The sequence below is a fragment of the Argopecten irradians genome, chromosome 13 (assembly GCF_041381155.1).
Source record: "Argopecten irradians isolate NY chromosome 13, Ai_NY, whole genome shotgun sequence".
Classification (NCBI taxonomy): Eukaryota; Metazoa; Mollusca; class Bivalvia; order Pectinida; family Pectinidae; genus Argopecten; species Argopecten irradians.
Window position 1 is genome coordinate 1,023,644 of NC_091146.1, and position 10,257 is coordinate 1,033,900.

The 10,257-nt window shown below is 43.9% G+C and overlaps 1 protein-coding gene across 1 annotated transcript in view; it reads left to right on the forward strand.

Moving 5' to 3' along the window:
- Positions 1 to 6,188, forward strand: part of LOC138306574 (leucine-rich repeat-containing protein 74A-like) — a 50,617-nt gene extending 44,429 nt beyond the window's left edge. Inside the window, exon 8 of the mRNA XM_069247014.1 lies at positions 6,096 to 6,188. Coding sequence (XP_069103115.1) covers positions 6,096 to 6,188 — 93 coding nt within the window. The remainder of the gene's footprint in view (positions 1 to 6,095) is intronic.
- Positions 6,189 to 10,257: the final 4,069 nt, after the last annotated feature.

Consider the following 10,257-nt stretch of genomic DNA (forward strand, 5'->3'; position numbering starts at 1 on the left):
TCGTGCCAGTCACACCCAGACGTCACATCAAAACCTCCTACTTACTGTACAATTATAAACATCCTTCCTCCTACTACAGAAGTGACGTCGTGTGTACTACCAGCCGGTCACATCAATTCCTAGCCACTTTCCTGTACATTATAAATCCTTCAACCTATACAGAAGTGACGTCGTGTGCTTACACCAGAATGTCACACATCACAAACGCTCCACACTTCCTGTACATTATAACATCCTTCCTCTGATACAGAAGTTGACGATGTGTGTGCTACACCCAGACGTCACATCCAACCCTCCACTTCCTTGTACATTATAAAATCCCTTCTTTCCCTATACAGAAGTGACGTGACTGTAGTGTGTTCACCCAGACGTCACATCAAACCTCACATACTTCCTGTACATTATAACATCCTTACCTCCTATACAGAAGTGACCGTCTTGTGTGTACACTACACGACGTCACATCAAACCTCCACTTCTGTTCAACATTATATACATACTTCTCCTATACTAGAAGTGAGTCGTTGTGTGTACACCCAGACGTCACATCAAAACCTCCACTTCCTGTACACTTATAAAGCATTCCTTCCTCCCTATACAGAAGTGACGTCGCTGTGCTACACCAGAGGGTCACATCAAACCTCCACTTCCGGCAACATTATACATCCTCTCCATCACTTATACAGATGTGACGGTTTCGTGTGTACACCCAAGGCGCGCAACATCATAACCTCCACTGTCAGGTACAAATTATTACTTTACTTCCATCCTATAACAGAAGAAAAAATGGAGTAGTGTGTACACCCAGACTTCACATCAAACCTGTACAGAACGTGTCCGTCCGTGTGTCCTGTCCCAGGCCACACATACAAACCTTCCTCCTTTACATATATATACATCTTCCTCCTTATTACAGAAGTGACGTCGTGTGTTAACACACGCAAACCCAGACGTCACACATCAAACCTCTCCCACTTCGCTGTACATTATAAAAATAATCCTTCCTCCCTATACAGAAGTGACGTCGTGTATACACCCAGACGTCACATCAAACCTCCATATTTCTGTACATTTAACATCCCTATCCTATACAGAAGTGACGTCGTGTGTACACACCAGACGTCACATCAACCTCCACTTCCTGGTACTTATAACATCCACTTCCTCTATAACAGAATTGACGTTGTGTGTACACCCAGACGTTCACAATCAAACCTCCACTTCCTCGTACATTATAACATCCTTCCTCCTATACAGAAAGTGACGTCATGTGTACACCAGACGTCACATCAAAACCTCACTTCCTTTACATTATAACATCCTTCCTCCTATACAGAAGTGACGTCGCGATGTGTGTCTACACCCAGACGGTCACATCAAACCTCCACACTTCCTGTACATTATTAACATCCTTCCTCCTATACAGAAGTGACGTCGTGTGTGTACACCCAGACGTCACATCAAACCTCCACTTCCTGTACATTATAACATCCTTCCTCCTATACAGAAGTGACGTCGTGTGTACACCCAGACGTCACATCAAACCTCCACTTCCTGTACATTATAACATTCCTTCCTACCTATACAGGAAGTGACGTCAGGTGTGTACACCCAGACGGGTCACATCAAACCCTCCATTTCCTGTACTTTATAACATTCCTTATCCTTAACAGATAGTGGACGTCGTTTGTGTGTACACCCAGACGTCACATCAAACCTCTCACTTCCTGTACATTATAACATCCCTTCCCTCCTATACAGAAGTGACGTTGTGTGTACACCCAGACGTTACATCAAACTCTCCACTTACCTGTACATTATAACATACCTTCCTCCTATTACAGTAAGTGTCGTCGTGTGTACAGGAGCCAGACGTCACATCAAACCTCCACTTCCTGTCATTATAAAACCATCCTTTCCTCCGTATACAGAGTGTGACGTCTGTGTGTACACCAGACGTCACAATCAAACCACTCCACTTCCTGTACATTATAACATCCTTCCTCCTATACAGAAGTGACGTCGTGTGTACACCCAGACTTCACATCAAACCTCCACTTCCTGTACATTATAACATCCTTCCTCCTATACAGAAGTGACGTCGTGTGTACACCCAGACGTCACATCAAACCTCCACTTCCTGTACATTATAACATCCTTCCTCCTATACAGAAGTGACGTCGTGTGTACACCCAGACGTCACATCAAACCTCCACTTCCTGTACATTATAAACATCATTCCTCCTATACAGACAGTGACGTTCGTGTGTACACCCAGACGTCACACATCCAACCTCCACTTCCTGTACATTTATAATCTTCCTTCCTCCTATACAGAAGTGACGTAGCCGTGTCTGTACACCCAGACGTCACATCAAACCTCCACTTCCTGTACATTATAACATCCTTCCATCTCCTTATACAGAAGTGACGTGTGTGTGTACACCCAGACGTCACATCAAACCTCCACTTCCTGTAACATTATAACATCCTTCCTCCTATACAGAAGTGACGTCGTCGTGTTTGTCCCACACCCAGAACGTCACATCATAACCTCCACTTCCTGTACATTATAACATCCCTTCCTCCTATACAGAAGTGACGTTGTGTCAGGTACAACCCAGAACGTCACATCAAAACCTCCACTTCATGTACATTATAACATCCTTCCCTCATATACAGAAGTGACGTCGTGTGTACACCCAGACGTCACATCAAACCTCCACTCCTGTACATTATAACATCCTTCCTCCTATACAGAAGTGATACGTGTGTGGAGGTGTACACCCAGACGTCACATCAAACCTCCACTTACCTGTACATTATAACATTCCTTCCTCCCTATACAGAAGTGACGTAGTGTGTACACCCAGACGTGCACATCAAACCTCCATTTCCTGTACATTATAACATCCTTCCTCCTATACAGAAGTGACGTTGTGTGTACACCCAGACGTCACATCAAACCTCCACTTCCTGTTACATTATAACATCCTTCCTCCTATACAGAAGTGACGTCGTAGTGTGTACACCCAGACGCTCACATCAAACCTCCACTTCCTGTACATTATAACATCCTTTCCTACCTATACAATAGTGACGTTGTGGTGCTACACCCAGACGTCACATCCAAAACCTCCACTTTCCTGTACAATTATCAGACATCCTTCCTCTTATTACAGAAGTGACGTAGGTGTGTACACCCAGACGTCACATCAAACCTCCATTTCCTGTACAGATATATAACATCCTTACCTCCTATACAGAAGTGACGTCGTGTGTACTGGCCCAGGCCACACATCAAACCTCCACTTCCTGTACATCTATAACATCCTTCCTCCCTATACAGAAGTGACGTTGAGTGTGTAGCACCCAGACGTCACATCAAACCTCCACTTCCTGTACATTATAAACATCCTTCCTCCTAATACAGAAGTGACGTCGTTGTGTACACCCCAGAAGTCACATCAAACCTCCACTTTTTTTTTCCTGTACAATTATAAACAATTTTTTTTCCTTCCTCCTATACAGAAGTGACGTAGTCGTGTGTACACCCCAGGACAACCACATCAAACCTCCACTTCCTATACATTATAACATCCCCTTCCCTTCCTATACAGAAGTGACGTCGCTTGTGTACACCCAGAGTCACATCAAACCTCCCTCTTCCTGTACGCATTATAACAATCCTTCATCCCTATAACAGAAGTGACGTCGTTGTGGTACATCCCAGACGTCACAATCAAACCTCTCACTTTCCTCGTACATTATAACATCCTTCCTTCCTATACAGACGAAAGTGACGTCGTTGTGTACACTCCATAGAGTCACATCAAACACTCCACTTCTGTACATTATAAACATCCTTCCTCCTATACAGAAGTGATCGTTACGTATGGTGTACACCCAGAGAAACACATCAAACCTCCATCTTCCTGTACACTATTAATAACATCCTTCCTCCTATACAGAAGTGACGTGGTGTGTACACCCAGACGTCACATCAAAACCTCCACTTCCTGTACATTATAACATCCTTCCTCCTATACAGAAGTGACGTCGTTGTGTACACCCAGACGTCACATCAAACAAAACCTCCACTTCCTGTACATTATATTAACATCCTTACTTCCTATACAGAAGTGACGTCTGTGAGTGTACACCCACGACGTTCACATCAAACCTCCACTTCATTGTACATTTATAAAATCCTTCCTCCTATACAGAAAGTGACGTTTGGTTGTGTGTACACTCAGACGTCACATCCAACACCTCCACTTCACTGTACATTATAAACATCTTTCCTCCTATACAGAAGTGACGTCGTGTGTACACCCAGACGTCACATCAAACCTCCACTTCCTGTACATTATAACATCCTTCCTCCTATACAGAAGTGAACGTTGTGTGTGTACACCCAGACGTTCACATGCATCAAAACCTCCACTTACCTGTACATTATAACATCCATCCTCCTATACCTGAAGTAACTCCGTGTTACACAACAACACATCAAACTCACTTCCTGTACATTATAACATCCTTCCTCCTTTACAGAAGGTGACGTCGTGTGTACACCCAGACGTCACATCAAACCTCCACTTCCTGTACATTATAACATCCTTCCTCCTATACAGAAGTGACGTCGTGTGTACACCCAGACGTCACATCAAACCTCCACTTCCTGTACATTATAACATCCTTCCTCCTATACAGAAGTGACGTCGTGTGTACACCCAGACGTCACATCAAACCTCCACTTCCTGTACATTATAACATCCTTCCTCCTATACAGAAGTGACGTAGATGTTGTACACCCAGACAACCACATCAAACCTCCACTTCCTATACATTGTTAACATCCTTCCTCCTATACCAGAAGTGACGTGTGTGTACTACACCCAGACCAGACGTCACATCAAACCTCATCACTTCCATGTACATTATATAACATCCTTCCTCCTATACAGACAAGTGACGTTGTGTGTGACACACCAGAACGTCACATCGAAAACCGTCGCCCCACTGGGTCCTCCTGTACATTTATAAACAATCCTTCCTTACTATACAGACAGAGCACGTCGTGTGTCACACCCAGATTGGTCATCATCAAAACCTCCACTTCCTGTACATTATAAACATTCCTTCCTCCTATTACAGAAGTGACGTAGTGTGTACACACCAGAACAACACATCAACATCCGCTCACTTCCTGTACATATATAACATCCTTCCGCCTATACAGAAGTCAGACGTACGCTTTGAGTGCTACAACGTTAGACAACAACATCAAAACACTCCACTTCTGTACATTATAACATCCTCCTCCTATACAGTCAGTGACGTTGTCGTTTGTTGTTTACTATCCCACCGACGTCAACAGCTCAAAAACTACTCACTTCCCTGTAGACATTATAAACATCACCTTTCCTCCTATCAGCCACGAAGATGACGTAGTGTGAGTACACACCAAGGTCGTCACATCCAAACCTCCACTTCCTGTTACATTAAATAAACATCCTTCCTCCTATACAGAAGTGCGCGTAGTGTGTACACCCTGTCACGTCACATCAAACGCTCCATACATACTGTACATTACATTCATCTATACCTGCCTATATTACAGTCCAGTATGAGGTCGTCCGTGTGTACACCTCAGACGTCGACATTCGAACACCTCCTATACCTGTACATTATAAACATACCTCCTCCTATATCAGATAGTGACGACGTGTGTTACAACCAGAACACGTCAACATCAAACCCTCCATTTCCTGTATATTTATGCATACTAACCTGCTCCTAAAACATACAGAAGTGGACGTCGTGTCGTACACGTGCATGACGTCCATCATCAGAAACCTCCATTTTCCTGTTACATCTATACGACATCCTTCCTCCTATACCAGAAGTGACGTCGTGTGTCGTACACCAGCAGACGTCACATCAAAACCTCCACTTCCTGGTACATTATCAAACTCTCCATTCCTCCTATTACAGAAGTGACGTTCTGGTGTGTACACACCAAGACGCCGTCAAGCAGTCTCAAACCTCCATCTTCCTGTACATTATAACATCCTTTCCTCCTACTACAGGAAGTGAGTCGTGTGGATACCACCGCACCAGAGGACACATCAAAACCTCCATTTCCTGTACATAGTATAACATCCTTCTCCTATACAGAGTGACAGCGTGTGTACTTCCCGGCGCACAACATTCTCAACACATCAAACCATCCATTCCTGGTACATGTTATTAACATCAACCTCACTAGTCCTAGAATAGTGAACAGCTAAGTTGTTGCACCCCAGAACTTGCAATTCAAAGCCTCAATCTTCATCTACCAATTATATCCATCCTTGCACTTATTACAGAAGCTGGATCGTAGTGTTGTACACCCAGACATCACATCAAACCTTCCCTGTCCACTTCCCTGTACATATTATAACATCCTTTCCTCCTATTAGTACGATGTGACGTCAGTGTGTACACCCCAGACGTCACATCAAGCCTAAACCTCATCACATTCCTGTACATCTATAACGAATCCTTCCTCCTATATCGAGAGGAGTGACGTTGTGTGTGTACACCCCAGACGCGTCACACACAACTCAACCTTCACACTTACCTGTACATTTATAACATCCTTCCTCCTATATGATACATTGTGAACTGTCGTGTGTAACATCCCAGGACGTCACATCAAACCTCCTAGCTTCCTGTACATTATAAACATCCCTTCCTCCTATACAGAGAAGTGACATCGTGATGTGTACACCCAGACTGTCACATCAAAACCTCCACTTCCACTGTACATTATTAACATATCCTTCTCTATCCCTATACAGAAGTGACGTCGTCGTGTACAATCCCAGGACGTCACATCAAACACCTACCATCCTCGTTACATGTAAAACATCCTTTCCTCCTGTTACAGAACGTTGACGTTTGTGTATACACCCGACACTGACGATCAAATCAACATCACCAATACTCCCTTCATGCTCACTTAATATAACATCCTCTCCCTCTATACACATAGTAGACGTTGTCCGTGTGTACACCCAGACGTGCACATCAAACCTCCACTTCCTGCCTACATTTTAAACATCCTTCCTCCTAACTACAGAAGTGACGTCTGTCGTTGTTACACATGTGTACACCCCAGACTTCCAGTACATCAAACCCGTCCCACTTCCTGAAGTAGACATTCGTATGCCAGGCACACCATCAAAAACTCCATCACTGTACATTATAACTTCCTCCTCATATACATAAGTGACCGTCGTGGAGGTGTAGACACCCATAACGTCACATCATGTAATATATAAACCTCCTCTTTCCTGAGTACATCGTGTGTACACCATGATACTCATCAAAAACCTCCTCCTATACAGAAGCTGACGTCATGTCCTATACACCCAGTGAGCGTACTTCTGTTACATCAAAACAACACATCAAACACTCCACTTCCTGTACATTATAACATATCCTGTTACCCTTCTTATACCAGAAGTGACGTCGTCGGTCTGGTACACATCAGTCAGTCGACATCCAACATCAACCTCCACTTCCTGTTACATTTACAACATCTCTTCCTCCTTTACAGAAGTGACGTCGGTCGTGTCGTTCACCAGCAGACTGTACACATCAAACCTCCACTTCCTGTACATTTATAAACAAATCCTTCCTCCTAAGTACAGAAGTACGTGACAGGTCGTGTGTACAGCGACCCAGACAGGTCAACATCCAAACCCTCCACTTTGCACCACTGTACATTATAACATCCTTCACTCAATTATACAGTTAAGAAGTGACGTAGTCAGGTGGACTGCCAGACCCACACATCAAACCCTCCACTTCTTTCTGTTACAGTTAATTAACACAACCCTGTCGCTCCTATAACAGAAGTGACCGTAGTGTTGTACACAGCTCAGACGTCACATACAAACCTCCCACTTCCCTGTACCAATTATGAGAATCCCCCCCCCCCCCCCCCCCCCCCCGCCCCCTATCATACAGAAGACAACACACCGTAAACGTGTACGCAACTCACGGAGTCACCCCAAACCTCCCACTTTCCTGTAGATACTTAATAACATCCTTCTCCTCCTATACAGAAAGTGAACGATTCGTTGTGTACACCCAGACGATCCACATCAAACCTCCACTTTCCTGTACATTTTTAACATCCTTCCTCTACTAAACAGGGTAAGTGACGTCGTGTGTGTACACCACAGACGTCACAATCAAACCACCACTTCTTGTACATTATAACCAGCCTTCCTCCGAATACAGAATGTGAAAGTTGTGTGTACACACCAGACGTCACATCACACCTCCACTTCCCTCGAGTACATTAATAAACATTCTCTTCCTCCTAATACAAGATGTGACACTCGTGTATGTGGACACACAGGACGTCACATCCTAAACCTCCACTTTCCTGTACATTATATACATCCTTCCTCCTATACAGAAAGTGACGTCGTGTTGTACACCCAAGAGACGTCACTTCAAACCTCCACTTCCTGTACATTATCATAAAAATCCTTACTCCTATACAGAAGTGACGCCCGTCGTGTGTACACCCAGACTGGTGCACCATCAAACCTCCACTTTCCACTGTACATTATAATTTGCGCATCCTTCCTCCTATACAGAGAAGTGACACGCCGTGGTGTACCCACCCAGACGTCACATCAAACCTCCACTTCCTGTACATTTATAACATACGTCCTCCTATACAAGAGTCGACGTTAGTATGTGTACACCCCATACGTTGTGATTCCAACCTTCAGTTCCCAGACATGTATAGACTACCAATCCTCCACACCGAGCGCGCGCATCTAACATTATAACATCTTTCTCCTATATTAGACATGTGTGACGTTGTGTGTAACTCCCAGACGTTCACATCTCAAAACCTCCATTTCCTGTTCTATTACTATATTACGATCTCGTTCCTCCTATATCAGATATTGACGTATGTGTATGTTGACACCCACGAGTTTTAACCTCACATCAACTCACATTTCGCGTTACATTTTATATATCCTTTTTTTCTCTCACTATTACAGTAAGTGACGTAGTCCAATACTGGAGTGACAGTCACCCATACAAGGCCGACAGTCCACAGTCAAACCTCCATTTATGCCTGTACATTTTAACATCCTTCCTCCTATACAAGAAAGTGACGTCTGTGTGTACACCCAGACGTTCACAGTCAAAGCCTCCACTTCATTCTGTACATCTATACACCTTAGTCCTTTCCTCCTATAGCGCAGAAGTGACGTTGTAGTGTAACACACCAGACGTCACATCAAACCGAAAGCTCCACTTCCTGTACATTATAACATCCTTCCCTCCTAATATAGAAGTGAGTGTAGATGAGTAAACCGAGACGTTACATCCAAACCTCACTTCCTGTACAATATATAGAGCATCCTTCCTTATGATTACAAGAAGTGACGTCGGTAGATGATACACCCAGACAAACATGTCGAAAACCTTACGTTATGTACTATTATAACATCCTTCCTCCTAATAACAGAAGTGCATCCTCGTGTCTATAGCAACCCAGGCCAAACACTTCAAACCTCCACTTCCTGTACATTATAGACACTCCTTCCTCCGTATACAGAACGTGACGTCGTGTGTGGACACCCAAATGTACACATCCCGCAAACAACCTCCACTTCCTCGTACCATTATACCGACATCCTTCCTCCTATACAGAAGTGACGTAAGTGTGTACAACCCAGACATCACATTATCAAACCTCCACTTCCTGTACATTATAACATCCATTCCTCACTCCTATACAGAATGACGTTAGTTTTGTGTACACCCAGACTGTCACATCAAACCTCTGTTCATTCCTGTACACAGACCCTAACTATCACCTTCCTCCCTATACAGAAGGTGACACGTCGGTGTGTACAACCAGACGTCACATCAAACTCTCCACTTCCTGTTACATTATAAACATCCCACTTCCTCCTATACAGAATGAAGTTTTGATTCCGTGTGTACATCCAGACGTTCAACATCAACCTCACACTTCCTGTACATTATAACATCCTTCCTCCTATACAGAAGTGACGTCTGTGTGTACACCCAGACGTGTCACATCAAACCTCTCCACATTATTACACAATCCTTCTTCCTATACGAAGTAACATAGTTTGTATAACACAAAACACTTCCTCGTCCTATAGCCCTTCCCAGAAGTGACGTCGTTGTGTGTACACCCAG